Source organism: Pezoporus flaviventris, unplaced genomic scaffold (assembly GCF_033815535.1).
Source record: "Pezoporus flaviventris isolate CSIRO_AGI_PZ_B2104156 unplaced genomic scaffold, CSIRO_AGI_Pfla_v1 ptg000721l, whole genome shotgun sequence".
Classification (NCBI taxonomy): domain Eukaryota; kingdom Metazoa; phylum Chordata; class Aves; order Psittaciformes; family Psittacidae; genus Pezoporus; species Pezoporus flaviventris.
In genome coordinates this window covers 70,856-84,034 of record NW_026893266.1, presented here as the reverse complement: position 1 = coordinate 84,034, position 13,179 = coordinate 70,856, and the positions used below count along the sequence as shown (strand labels likewise).

General features: G+C 68.4%; 3 protein-coding genes across 4 annotated transcripts; 1 reads left to right on the top strand and 2 right to left on the bottom strand.

Moving 5' to 3' along the window:
* Positions 1-322: 322 nt before the first annotated feature.
* On the top strand, positions 323-3,196 carry B4GALT3 (beta-1,4-galactosyltransferase 3). Its single transcript, XM_061444182.1, has 6 exons — positions 323-619; positions 1,734-1,969; positions 2,054-2,244; positions 2,331-2,453; positions 2,532-2,636; positions 2,735-3,196. Exons 1-6 carry the CDS (start codon positions 364-366, stop codon positions 3,162-3,164), a joined length of 1,341 nt encoding a protein of 446 aa, XP_061300166.1. The 5' UTR covers positions 323-363; the 3' UTR covers positions 3,165-3,196.
* Positions 3,197-3,278: 82 nt separating this feature from the next.
* Positions 3,279-7,568, bottom strand: PPOX (protoporphyrinogen oxidase). 2 transcript variants are annotated; one of them, XM_061444193.1, is made up of 11 exons: positions 7,442-7,568; positions 6,924-7,058; positions 6,567-6,682; positions 6,351-6,483; positions 5,900-6,256; positions 4,315-4,375; positions 4,090-4,208; positions 3,898-4,011; positions 3,679-3,828; positions 3,558-3,600; positions 3,279-3,482 (listed from the first exon to the last, which is right to left on the bottom strand). In XM_061444193.1, exons 1-11 carry the CDS (start codon positions 7,526-7,528, stop codon positions 3,346-3,348), a joined length of 1,452 nt encoding a protein of 483 aa, XP_061300177.1. In that variant the 5' UTR covers positions 7,529-7,568; the 3' UTR covers positions 3,279-3,345. The 2 variants fall into 2 exon arrangements, 1 of the variants encoding a protein (XP_061300177.1); XR_009741614.1 differs by having other exon boundaries at positions 3,388-3,482; positions 3,679-3,815.
* Positions 7,569-7,974: 406 nt separating this feature from the next.
* Positions 7,975-13,086, bottom strand: USP21 (ubiquitin specific peptidase 21). The gene is made up of 15 exons (XM_061444172.1): positions 12,915-13,086; positions 12,526-12,607; positions 11,619-12,405; positions 11,004-11,063; positions 10,772-10,886; positions 10,588-10,699; positions 10,363-10,500; positions 10,189-10,253; positions 9,991-10,094; positions 9,805-9,891; positions 9,632-9,710; positions 9,435-9,542; positions 9,234-9,348; positions 8,076-8,165; positions 7,975-7,987 (listed from the first exon to the last, which is right to left on the bottom strand). Coding segments are annotated over exons 1-15 (2,100 nt in total). The 5' UTR covers positions 13,072-13,086; the 3' UTR covers positions 7,975-7,986.
* Between the last annotated feature and the right edge of the window lie 93 nt (positions 13,087-13,179).

The window sequence follows — 13,179 nt, the reverse complement described above, 5'->3', positions numbered from 1 at the left end:
CCAGGGGCCGGGTGGTGCCGGCCCGGGGCCCCCCGCCCCAGCGGGGCCATGTCCCGACCTTGACCCCGCACTCACCCCTCCTTGACCTCATCCTAACCCTCCCTTGACCTCAGCCTGCCCTCACCTTGACCCCACCGGGTCACGGCTGAGCCCCACCGGCACCTCCCAGAGCGGCCCCTTTAAGAGCGACCCCTCCCCGGAGGCTCCGCCCCCTTCGCGCATGCGCTCTGCGCCCTCCCTCTCAGTGCGTCCCAAGATGGCGGCGCTGCCCCGGCGGGGCTGAGGCTCTTCCGCCGCTTCCCGGTGGGGCCGCGGTCGCCCCCGCGATGCCGCCCGGCGCTCGGTGACGCGGCCCCCGCCGCCATGCTCCGGCGGCTGCTGGAGCGGCCGCGCTCGCTGGCGCTGCTCGTCGGCTGCCAGTTCGCCTTCGTCGCTTACTTCTCGCTGGGCGGGTTCCGCAGCCTCACGTCCCTCTTCGGCCGCGCCGCGGGGCCCGTCTTCGACTACTCCCGCACGCACGATGTCTACGCGAACCTCAGCCGGCTCCTGCCCAGGGAGCCCGCCCGGCCTGACCCCGCGCGGCCGCTGCCCTTCTGCCCCGAGCGCTCGCCCTTCCTCGGTGAGCAACGGGGGGGGGGGGAAGCACCCAGCGGGGAGAAACGGGGCCTAAGGCCGGGGGAGAACCGGTGTCTGTGGGAGGAAGAGAAGGGCCCCAGCAAGAGAACCGGCCCCAGTGGGGGAAGAACCGGGCACCCAGGGGGAGAACCGGCCCCAACGAGGGCAGAACGGGCCTTACGGGGGGAGAACCGGCCCCAATGGGGAAAGAGCCGGGCACCCAGGGGGAGAACCGGCCCCAACGAGGGCAGAACGGGCCTTACGGGGGGAGAACCGGCCTCAACGGGGGAAGAACCGGGTGCCCAGGGGGAGAACCGGCCCCAACGAGGGCAGAATGGGCCTTACGGGGGGAGAACCGGCCTCAACGGGGGAAGAACCGGGTGCCCAGGGGGAGAACCGGCCCCAACGAGGGCAGAACGGGCCTTACGGGGGGAGAACCGGCCTCAACGGGGGAAGAACCGGGTGCCCAGGGGGAGAACCGGCCCTTCCGGGGGTAGAACGGGCCCTACGGGGAGAGAACCGGCCTCAACGGGGGAAGAACCGGCCCCAATGGGTTAAGAACCGGGTGCCCAGGGGGAGAACCGGCCCCAACGGGGGCAGAACCGGGCACCCAGGGGGAGAACCGGCCTCAACGGGGGCAGAACGGGCCCTACGGGGAGAGAACCGGCCCCAACGGGGGCAGAACGGGCCCTACGGGGAGAGAACCGGCCTCAACGGGGGAAGAACCGGGTGCCCAAGGGGAGAACCGGCCCCAACGAGGGCAGAACGGGCCTTACGGGGGGAAAACCGTCCTCAACGGGGGAAGAACCGGGCGCCCAGGGGGAGAACCGGCCCAAACGGGGGAAGAACCGGGCACCCAGGGGGAGAACCGGCCCCAACGGGGGCAGAACGGGCACCCCCCCGGCCGGAGAACCGGGCTGGAAGGGGAAGAAAGGGCCCCGCGGGGAAGAACCTCCCCCTCCTGGAGAGGAAGAACCGGTTCCGCGGGGAAGGAACCGGCAGAACCGGCCCATCCGGCTGCACTGGGGCCGCTCCCGTGGTTCGAGGCTGTGGGAACGGCCCCGGGGCTGCCGCCGCCCTCAACCCTCCCTTTTCCTCTGCCCCCCCTCTCGCTGCAGTGGGGCCGCTGACGGTGACCTTCAGCCGGGTGCCGACGTTGGAGCAGATCCAGGCCAAGAACCCGGCGGTGCGGGAGGGCGGCCGCTATCAACCCCCCGGCTGCGAGCCCCGGTCCCGCACGGCCGTCATCATCCCGCACCGCAACCGCGAGACCCACCTGGGCCACCTCCTCTACTACCTGCACCCCTTCCTGCAGCGCCAGCAGCTCCAGTACGGCATCTACGTGGTGCACCAGGTAAGGCTTGGGGGTGTGGGGGGGGCAGAGCGGCCCCACACCGCCGTTACCGGCCCCGTTACCGACCCCGTTGCCTCACCGCAGGCCGGTAACTCCACGTTCAACCGAGCGAAGCTGCTGAACGTGGGGGTGAAGGAGGCGTTGAAGGATGAGGAATGGGATTGCCTCTTCCTGCACGACGTGGATCTGATCCCGGAGAACGATCACAACCTCTACACGTGCGACCCTTGGAACCCCAAACACGTTTCCGTGGCCATGAACAAGTTCGGATACAGGTGGGTGATGGAGGTGGAAGGGACACGGGGGGACACCGGGAGCCGTGGCTCAACACCGTGTTTCCCCCCCCCAACTACCACCACAGCCTGCCCTACCCCCAGTACTTTGGGGGGGTCTCAGCGCTCACCCCAGACCAATACATGAAGATCAATGGCTTCCCCAACGAGTACTGGGGCTGGGGCGGAGAGGACGACGACATCGCCACCAGGTAGGACCCGGGAGGTGACAGGGGTGTCCCCATCCCATCACTTACCCCCCCCGGTGACACCGCAGCACCCCATTGCAGGGTGCGCCTGGCCGGGATGAAGATCGCCCGCCCGCCCGTCTCCATCGGCCACTACAAGATGGTGAAGCACAAGAGCGACAAAGGCAACGAGGAGAACCCCCACAGGTTGTGGGGCACCCTTTGGGGTTCGGTGGCGCCGCTTTGGGGGCTGACCCCGGTGGTGTGACGTTCCCTGTTCCCTGTTCCCTCCTCCTTTGGTCCAGGTTCGACCTCTTGATCCGCACGCAGCGGATGTGGACGCAGGACGGGATGAACTCGCTGAGCTACGTGCTGCTGGCCAAGCACCTCCACCCGCTCTACACCAACCTCACCGTGGACATCGGCACGGACCCGCGCGCCGCCCGCCGCGCCCCGGCCCCCGGCCACGAGGGCCAGCGGCACCGGAGCAGCACCAGCCTCTTCCGTGAGGAGATGCTGCGCAAACCCCCCCGGGACCCCATAGCCTGGGGGGACCGAGGGCTTGTATTGACCCCGCACCGGCCACCGGCACCCAACGGCACCCAACCGGCCTTGGGCATCACCCAACGCAGCCCTAAGGGTGCTGGGGACGGTGGCACCGACGTGGTGGGGCAGGATGAGGGCATGGCAATGGCCCGTGGGGACAACGGGAGCCTGGTGCAGGGCACCCCCTAACCCTGGCCCCCATTGGACTCTGAGCACCAGGAAGGACCTGGAAAGCTCCATTGGGAGCTGCCGGGGCCGGGGCCCGGCCCCACATTATTTATTCTATTTATGAGCTGCTCCCTGGACCTTTATAAGGGTTTTTCAATTAAAAAATACACTTTGTCCTATGGCCGTGGGTGCTGGGGGGGGCTCAGGGCTGCGGCCCCAGCAGCCGCTCCACGGCCGCCTTGGCGCTGGCGATGCAGTCGTTGACGGAGACGCCGCTGTAGGAGGCTCCGATGAGGCTCAGGGGCAGCCGGTGCTCGGCCAGGAAGCGGCCGATGCGCTCTGTGGGGTTAGGATGGGTGCTAGGGGAGGGGGCATTGGGTGCCTTCCGCCTCCAGCTCCTCAGCACCCACTTACCTGTGCGCTGCCAGTGGCCCAGTGTGTACTGTGGGATGCAGGCCTGGGCGGGGGGGGGAACAGTCAGTGAGTCCCATGGGACCCCCCCTATGCCTCCCCACCCATGGGTGCTGGCACCCACCTGGTGCACCCTGACGATGGAGCGGGTCGGGGCCGGCTCCAGCCCCAGCTGCTCCCTCACGGCCGCCTGTGCCCGGTGCAGCAGCAGCTCCGGTGCGGCCGTGGCCGGGTCCCCGAAGCTCTGCTCGAACCAGGCGCCTCCCAGCATCACCTATTGGCACCGTGAGTGTTTCCAGGGATTGGTAGCAGGGTACAGCCCAATCCCGGCCCCGGTGCTCACCGTGAGCCGCAGCGAGGCCGTGGCCGCGCCGTTGTGTTCAGGGAAGGCCACCGAGTCGTAGACGATGCCCAGGAGGGAGCCATCCTCTGAGGAGGGCACCAAGTGCCCGAAACCCTGGGCAGGAGTGGGCTGGGGTCACCCCTGGGTGCTGGCAACACCCCCGGGGTCACCCTTGGGTGCTGCTGCTCTCACCGTGACGGGCAGCGCGACGCCCTCGTACTGCAGGTTCACCACAGCCACCGACACCGCCGGGATGCGCCGCAGCTCCTGCGCCAGCGCCGCGGCCTCGGCCGGCAGTGCCTCAGCCAGCGCTGGGGATAGGGGGGGGACATGAGTGAGGATGGGGCCGCAGGTAAAGGTGCCCCCTCCCCATCCCGGTGGCATCCGGAGGTGGCAGCACCGGCAGCCGACATCCACCTGCAGCCGGGACGGCGCTGACAACGTGGTCGGCTGTGACGGTGCCATCGGCCAGGGTGAGCTGTGGGCAAGGAGGATGGTGATGGGGGACGGCGGTGATGGGGGACATGGAGACAGGGATATGGTGATGGGAGGCACAGGAATGCAGTGATGGGGGATGTGGTAATGGGTACTCAGGGATGCAGTGACGGGGGACACGGATGAGGATGCAGGGATGGGGACACAGTGATTTGGTGATGGGGGAACGTGGTGATAGGAAAAACGAAGACATGGGGATGGGGGACATGGAGACAGGGATATGGTGATGGGAGACACAGGAATGCAGTGATGGGGGCTGTGGTAATGGGTACTCAGGGATGCAGTGACGGGGGACACGGATGAGGATGCAGGGATGGGGACACAGGGATGTGGTGATGGGGGAACGTGGTGATAGGAGAAATGAAGACATGGGGATGGGGATGCAGGGCCACGAGGTTGGGGGGACATGGGGACAGGGTTGTGGTGACGGGAGACAGGAATGGGGGGCACAGTGATGGGGGACATGGTGATGGGTACACAGGGATGCGGTGATGGGGACACAGGGATGTGGTGATGAAAGACAGTGATGGGGGATGTGGTGATGGGTACTCAGGGATGCAGTGATGGGACACAGGGATGGGGACACAGGGATGTGGTGATGAGACACAGTGACAGGGGAGGTGGTGATGGAGGACACAGATGAGGAAGCAGGGATGGTGACACAGGGAGGTGGTGACAGGTACTCACGGATGCAGTGATGGGGGACACAGATGGGGACACAGGGATGTGGTGATGGGAGACACAGTGATGGGGGATGTGGTGATGGGTACTCAGGGATGCAGGGATGGGGACACAGGGATGTGGTGATGGGAGACACAGTGATGGGGGATGTGGTGATAGGGGACACAGATGAGGAAGCAGGGATGAGGACACAGGGGGGTGGTGATGGAAGACACAGTGATGGGGGATGTGGGGATGGGTACTCAGGGATGTGGTGATGAGGGCCACGGATGGGGATGCAGGGATGGGGACACAGGGATGTGGTGATGGGTACTCGGGGATGCAGTGATGGGGGACACGGATGGGGATGCAGGGATGGGGACACAGGGATGTAGTTACGGGTACTCGGGGATGTAGTGATGGGGGACACGGATGGGGATGCAGGGATGGGGACACAGGGATGGGGGACGTGGTGATGGATACTCGGGGATGCAGTGATGGGAGACACGGATGGGGACACAGGGATGGGGGACGTGGTGATGGATACTCGGGGATGCAGTGATGGGGGACACGGATGGGGATGCAGGGATGGGGACACAGGGATGGGGGACGTGGTGATGGGTACTCGGGGATGCAGTGATGGGGGACACGGATGGGGATGCAGGGATGAGGACACAGGAGGGTCGTGATGGAAGACACAGTGATGGGGGACGTGGTGATGGGTACTCAGGGACACGGTGATGGGGAACACGGATGAGGATGCAGGGATGGGCACACAGGGATGCAGTGATGCAGGACATGGCCCCAGGGATACAGGAATGCGGTGATGCCCCCCCCAGGTCCGCACCTCCCAGCGGCCATCGTGGCGGCGGCTCAGGCGTCGCAGGCGCTGGTGGCACCGCAGCTCCACGCCGCGCTCCCGCAGGAACTCCGCCAGCGCCTCGGGCAGCGTCTCCATCCCTCCCCGCAGCGACCACTGGCTCCAGCGCTCGGCCCGCGCCCGCCGGCTCAACCCCGACTCGGCTCCGCTGCCGTGCGTGTCCCCCCCGCCGCGCTCAGCGGAGCCCAGCGCCAGCCCCAGCAGCACCGAGCGGCGGCTCCGCTCGGCCTGGAAGAGCAGCGGGAAGCAGGAGCGGACGCTCAGCGCCCGGCAGTCCCCGGCGAACACCCCCCGGCACACGCTGTCCACCGCGATGTCCGCCACCTGCGGGCGCACGTTGCCGTGAGGCCGGGGGGCCCCCGCCCGCGCCTGCCCTGTCGCGATAACCGCTATCGCCCCGGGGCGGGCACGCACGCACCTCCCGGCCGAAACGGCGGCGAGCGAACGCGTGGATGCTCTCGTCCGGCTCCGTCCCGGCCGGCGCCAGGAGGTCCCGGAGCCCGCTCCAGAGCAGCGCCCGTGAGAACGGCGGCACCGGCCGCAGCAGCGCCCTGCGGACGGCGTGGGAGGGGTGGGGGGGTCAGGGCCGCGGCACCGCGGTGGCACCGCAAGGGGGGAAGCAGCAGGCACCTACCCCAGCCCCGAGGGCAGCTTGTGCAGGGCCCCGGCCACGTAGAGGAAGCGGTTCCGGGAGGCCGGGTGGTCCCCGGGCACGGGCAGGACCGCACCGGCAAGGCCGAGCTCCGAGACCTGCGGGGATGGGGGGGGGACGGACGGACGACGGACACGGACCTGCCCCGGGGCACCCCGGATGCCACACGGGGACCCCCCGCTCCTGGACCCCATCACAAACCAAGGGGCCCAGCACCCAGCCGGGACCATCCCCCAGACCCCATCACCCACCGAGGGTCCCCGAAACCCACCCGAGAACCCCCCCACTATAGACCCAGGGACCCCAGCACCCACCCTGGGTCTCCCCGTTCCCCGTTACCATGTGCAGGGTGTCGGCTCCCGCCGTCCCCCCGGGCCGGATCCCCCTCGGGCCATGCTCGAACACGGCCCCGTCGGCAGCGCGGGTGCTCTGCAGCCACCCCCCGAGGCGAGCGCTGGCCTCCAGCAGCAGCACCTGCGGACACCGCGGTAACACCGGGACCGCAACCGTTCACACCGGGACCGCACCCGGTAACACCGGGACCGCACCGGTAACACCGGAACCGCACCGGTAACACCGGGACCGCAACCGGTCACACCGGGACCCCAACCGGTCACACCGGGACCGCAACCGGTAACACCGGGACTCCAACCGGTAACACCGGGACTCCAACTGGTCACACCGGGACCGCACCCGGTAACACCGGGACTGCACCGTTCACACCGGGACCCCAACCGTTCACACCGGGACCGCAACCGGTCACACCGGGACCGCACCGTTCACACCGGGACCGCAACCGGTCACACCGGGACCGCACCGGTAACACCGGGCCCCCCCCCCGGTCACCCCACGCTCACCTTGGGCGGGTGCGGGCCGCGGGTCAGGTGGTAGCAGGCGGCCAGGCCGCTGATGCCGCCCCCCACCACGGCCACGCTCGGTGCCATGGAGGCCCCGGACCGGCCCCGCCACCGGAGCCGCCGCCGCGCCCCGCCCCGCGCCGCCAGGGAGGGGCAGGCTCCGCCCCCTCTCCTGCTAAGGGCAAAGGGCGGGACTAAGGGCGCGCTGAGCCAATGGCACGATGCGGCGCAGCGGGAGGGGCGGAGCTAAGCGGCGGCAAACCTCGCCTCCTTGCCGCACCACCCAATCAGCCTCCAGCAGCAGGCCACGCCCCCTGCCTTGGTAAAGGGCGGGGTTAAAGACGCGGAGAACCAATAGCGCGACGCCGGCGCCTGACGGACAGGAGGGCGACAGAACGGCGGCAAGCCACGCCCCTTCCCCCCAACCACGCCCCTCCACCGCTAGCCCCGCCCCTTTCCATGGCCCGGCCACGCCCCCTCCCCCCAAACTGCGGCTTTTTGGGTGTTTTTCTTAATAAATTTATTGACAAAATCCCAGGGGGGGCTGGGCCTCCCCTCCCCCCCTTCCCCAGCGGGGTCCTTGGGGGGGGGGGGGGCAGCCCCCACTTTGGGTGCTCCAGAAGTGGGTGGGGGTCAAGGCCGGCGGCCGAGCGGCTCCTCCAGCTCGTAGAAGAGGACGTAGCCCTCGCTGGACGGGACCTGGTTCTCGCTGATGGGCGAGACCCTGCGGGGGCACCGTCAGCAACCGGGGGGGGGGTCAGGGGTATGGGGTGGGGGGATAGGGACGTGGAAAAGGGGGACATGGATCGGGAACGGGGGCACAAATATGGGAAGAGGGGACATGGGCACAAGGTTACGGACATGGGGCAGGAGATGGGGACAGAGGGAAGGGAAACGGGGGCATTGATGTGGGGAGAGGGGCATGGACATGGGGGGGGGTTCAGGGATACAGAGAAGGGGATGTGGCCCAGGGAAGGGGTTAAGAGGGACTTGGGGGACATTGGGGGGTGGTGGGAGGCAGATTTAGGGAGGTCAAGGGCCCTGGAGAGGGAATTGGGGGTGAATTAAGGGGTTGGGGTGGGGGGGGACAGGGACAAGGACATGGAAAAGGGGACACGGATTGGGAACGGGGGCACAAACATGGGAAGAGGGGACATGGGCACAAGGTTACGGACATGGGGCAGGAGATGGGGACAGAGGGAAGGGAAACGGGGGCATTGATGTGGGGAGAGGGGCATGGACATGGGGGGGGCTTCAGGGATACAGAGAAGAGGATGTAGCCCAGGGAAGGGGTTAAAAGGGACTTGGGGTACATTGGGGGGTGGTGGGAGGCAGATTTAGGGAGATCAAGGGCCCTTGAGAGGGAATTGGGGGTGAATTAAGGGGTTGGGGTGGGGGGGGACAGGGACAAGGACATGGAAAAGGGGACACGGATTGGGAACGGGGGCACAAACATGGGAAGAGGGGACATGGGCACAAGGTTACGGACATGGGGCAGGAGATGGGGACAGAGGGAAGGGAAATGGGGGCATTGATGTGGGGAGAGGGGCAGGGACATGGCCGAGGGGAGGGGGCAGAGATATGAGGGGCTTCAGGGATACAGAGAAGAGGATGTAGCCCAGGGAAGGGGTTAAAAGGGACTTGGGGTACATTGGGGGGTTGTGGGAGGCAGATTTAGGGAGATCAAGGGCCCTTGAGAGGGAATTGGGGGTGAATTAAGGGGTTGGGGGGGGGGGGGGGATCTAGGGTGATGTGGACACAAGGAGGGGGACACGGCCACGGTGGCACCTACCGGGAGTCGTTGTAGACGCGCCAGCCGGCCGGGTCCCGGCACAGCGCCGTGTAGTGTCCGTAGTGAACACTGCCCGAGTGGTTGCAGAGGGCGTAGAGGGTGTAGATGGGGGTGCCTGTGAGGGGGGGGAGGCTGAGCTCAGTGTGTGTGTGCCCCCCCCACCTTGGCACCTCAGTGTGTGTCCCCCCCCCGGGTCCTCACCCGCCTTCTCGCTGGCGAACTCCCGCAGGTTGAGCTGCTGCAGGGGGAAGTCCACGAAGACGGAGCATTTCTTGATGGAGTAGCGGGTGGTGGAGAACCGGTTCAGGTCTGGGAGGGGTGGGGTGGGGGGGTCAAGGGGAAACGTGGCATCACCGGGACTCCCCCCACCCCCTCAACCTCCCCATGGCAAAGGATACGGAGCACCAGGATGCGAGGGAAGCGCTGGATCGTCAACTTCTTGGTGCTCCGTGTCCGCTGCCGGCACTTGTCACAGACCTGCGGGTGGCACCGCACCGGTGAGGGGGGCACGGGGGGCACCGGGATGGGGTGACGAGGGTGGACACCCCCCCCCTGAGCCCCAGGTTCTCACCGGGGCGTTCTCCGAGTCGAGCTCTTCCTCCTTGGTGAAGAGGCTGAAGCAGTCGTGGAGCGAGACCCGGCCCCCGGCAAAGCTTTTCTGGATGGGGAAAGGTGGGGAATAAAGAGGAGCCTGGAAGGGAAAAAGGGGGGTCTGGGGGTGACAAAACGAGGGGGGGGGGGTCAGCCCCATCCCTACCTTTGGGATGGGCAGGGAGAGATCACAGAAGACCTCGAAGGTGGTGGAGCGGTAACCGCACGCCTGGCACTTGAGGCAGCTCTTCAGTTGTCCCACAAAGAGGTCTGGGGGTGAGGAGATGGGATGGGATGGGGGGGATGTCAGAGGGGGCCCCCCGAGGGGTGCTTTGGGGTGCAGGAGGACCCCGGCAGCGCTCACCCACGATCTTGCTGTCCTCCCTCTCCAGGTACCGCTTCCACATCACGTTGGCGCGTTCGTCGTCGCTGTGGGGCGAGAGATGGGAGCTCCGGCTGCGGCCGGGGTGGGGGGCACCCCCAGGACCCCCATCCTTTGTGTGTGTCTCTATGTGTGTGTGTGTCCCCCCTCCCTCACCTCAGCCCCTCGGGGTCCTCCAGCGTGGGCGGGCGCCGCGTGTCCGAGAGGATACTGGGGGTGCGGCGGCCTTTGCGGTTGATCTCCACGTGGAGCCGGTCCATGAAGAACTTGAGGAACTCCTGCGCATCCTGTTGGCTGCAGGGGGGGGGGAACACGGAGCCATCGCAACCCCACACCCCCTCATGGAGCTGGGGATGCCTTGGGGGGGGGGTGAAACCTCACCTGTACCCGGTGAAGGAGGGGACGTACTTCTGGAAGACGGCCTTGAAGCGCCCGGGGTTGACGGCTTCGGCCGCATCCGGATGCCAGAGCGCGGCGATGACATCGGCGAAGGCTGCGGGGAAAGGGGGGTCAGTGTCTAAAGAAGGGGGTTTGGGGTGAAGGAGGGGGGGGGGTCCCATCCCACCTTCAGTGAGCTCCTGGGGGCCGCGGGGCTGCTCCTGCTGGAAGTCCCGGCGCAGGCAATAGTCCCGCAGGGGTTTGGTGCTGCTCAGGCACTGCAGCACCGCGTTCATGAAGCACTGCGGGGACAGCGATGGTGCCACGGCCCCTGCCACGCCAAGGGGACCCCCGCGGGGCTGGGGACACCCCTCGTTGCCTCACCACAACGGGGGCCCACCGGCATGGGTGGCACTTACCGTGTTACCCAGGTTCCGGAGGCCGACGTGGCCGGAGCCCAGCAGCAGCGTGTGATGGGGCTGTGGGGACACAACGGGACATGGTGAGCACCGTCACCTCACTGTCACCCCCCGACACCACCACCACAGCCACCCGCCCCCCCGGCCCTGGCACCTCTCCGGTGACGAGGAGCAGCCCCATGACCGCCGCCTGAGCCACGGATTCGGCCACGGCAGCGGCGCGGCCACGGGGCTTCGGCCACGGCAGCGGCAGCACCGCCAGCCCCGGCATGGCCCCGGCACCGGCTCCACCGGGTCCCCGCTGCCTCCCAACCGCTCCTGATCCGATTTCCCCTGGCTATTCTGGGCCGCAGCTCAGGGGGGATTAATTAGTGCCTGAGCCACAGCGGGGGCACCGGGCACCGGAGCGGGGACAAACACCCACCGGCGGCAGGGGGCGAAGCGGCCCCAGGGATGGGCACCCCAATCCCGTGGGATTTCAGGGCTTTAATCCCCATGGATTGCCCACGGCTGCTCTGGGAATGGGGATGGCAGCCAAGGAGGAGCGGAGCGGGGAGAGGTGAGGTGAGGTGAAGCCCCGGTGGGGATGAAGGGGACAAATCCTGATGCTCTTACTGCTGCCTTCTCCTCAGGCCGGGCCGGCAAAGGGGTTCTGCCCAACGCGGGGCTGCCGAGCACCGGGATGGGGTACGTGGGGTCGGGCACAGCGCGAGTCCGGGGGCAGCCCTCGGGCCGCACGGAGAGCAGGGGCACCCCGGGCTTGCCGTCCAGCCCCGGGGCCACATTGACCCTGCGCAGCGACGAGCTCCTGCGCAGCGCCAGCGCGCCGGCGCTCAGCTGGTGCCCGCAGTCCCTCAGCACCAGCCGGCTCAGCACCGCCGCCACGTCCTCGGCGCGGCCGCCGCCGCCGCCAACGCCGCCGCCTTGGCTCAGGTCGCCGATGCTGATGGATTTGGAGCGGGCCAAGTTGCTCCTCCGGCGCTCGGCTCCGCTGGGCAAGGAGAAGGAAGCGCTGCCCGGTACAGCCTGCGGGGAGCCGGGGACCCGCACCCCGTGGTCGGCCTTCATCGGGCCGCGCCGGCACATGGCGCCGCGTGCCGCGTCCCCGCGCTTCGAGGCCCGGCCGCGCTCCAGCTCCAGCTTCTTGCTGCGCTCGTCCAGAGGCCCCGGCCGCGGCGGCAGGAGCCGGAGCTTGGGCGCCGGGGAGAGGCCGTTGGCGGAGGCCATGGCAGCGGCGCGGCGCTCCTGGCTCAGCGCCCGGTGCCCGCTCGGCAGCTTGGAGGAGGAGGAAGAGGAGGAGGAGGAGGCGGCGGCGGCTTTGGGCTGCGAGGTGACAACGGCGGGGTCCCGGGCGCGGCCGCCGCGGTGCTCCGAGGCCTGGGGCATGGTGGAGAGAGGAGCCCTGCGGGGACAGCAATGGGGGGGATGCCGAGGCGAGGGGGGGGGGGGGGGGCCCGGCGGGCACCGGGGATGGGAGGAAGAGAACCGGGGGGGGGGACACGGGACACGACACCGGACCCACCTCTGCCACCGCCGCCGCCGCCTTCCCCGCTCACAGCCCCCCGCGGGCAGCGGCCGGGCGGAGGGTCCCGTCGGCGGGGGCCCTGCGGCACAAGGAGAGACGCGGTCGGTCCTTTGGAGGGGGGGGGGGGGAAGGAACCGCGACCGGAGCCGGTGTTGAGTCACGGAGGCTCCCTCCCGACCCCCACCGCAGAGCACCGGAGAGGAGGAGGGGGGGGCTCGGCCCCGGTAGCAGCCACAACCCCGCCGTTGCCAGGCGGGGCCGCGCGGGGGCCGCTCGCCGGCCTCCGGTCCCCCACCCCCCATTGCGCCCACCGGATACCGGTCACCTCCCCCCCCCCCCTTTCTCCCCGGTACCGGAGGCCCCGGCACCCCCCAACCCCGCCGCACCTCCCGCGGGCCGCCATGGCAACAACTCCCGCAGCCCCCGCCGCCATCTTTGTTCCTCCCTCCCCAAGGCCCCGCCCCCGGCGGCCTCGCTGCACGCACTGCGCATGCGCCGCGGCCGCCAGACCACGCCCCCCAACACCTCCGCCTGTGTCGTCATGGAAACGCAGCGGCGTCTACACATACACCCACCCCCCCCGCTCTTAAAGGGGCCGCCGAGCCGCTCTTCTTAAAGGGACAGTGCCCTCCAGGACTGTGTTATTGTACG

Excerpts from the sequence above, each read along its gene's own strand:
- B4GALT3 (XM_061444182.1), top strand. The coding sequence starts at position 364 with ATGCTCCGGCGGCTGCTGGAGCGGCCGCGCTCGCTGGCGCTGCTCGTC. Across the intron at positions 620-1,733 it reads CGAGCGCTCGCCCTTCCTCG|TGGGGCCGCTGACGGTGACC; the intron begins GTGAGCAACGGG and ends CTCTCGCTGCAG. Across the intron at positions 2,245-2,330 it reads ATGAACAAGTTCGGATACAG|CCTGCCCTACCCCCAGTACT; the intron begins GTGGGTGATGGA and ends CTACCACCACAG.
- PPOX (XM_061444193.1), bottom strand. The coding sequence starts at position 7,528 with ATGGCACCGAGCGTGGCCGTGGTGGGGGGCGGCATCAGCGGCCTGGCC. Across the intron at positions 6,683-6,923 it reads GAGCCGACACCCTGCACATG|GTCTCGGAGCTCGGCCTTGC; the intron begins GTAACGGGGAAC and ends CCATCCCCGCAG. Across the intron at positions 4,376-5,899 it reads GCCACGATGGCCGCTGGGAG|CTCACCCTGGCCGATGGCAC; the intron begins GTGCGGACCTGG and ends CCTTGCCCACAG.
- USP21 (XM_061444172.1), bottom strand. The coding sequence starts at position 13,071 with ATGACGACACAGGCGGAGGTGTTGGGGGGCGTGGTCTGGCGGCCGCGG. Across the intron at positions 10,095-10,188 it reads GGAGGACAGCAAGATCGTGG|ACCTCTTTGTGGGACAACTG; the intron begins GTGAGCGCTGCC and ends CCTCACCCCCAG. Across the intron at positions 9,543-9,631 it reads CCCTCGCATCCTGGTGCTCC|ACCTGAACCGGTTCTCCACC; the intron begins GTATCCTTTGCC and ends CACCCCTCCCAG.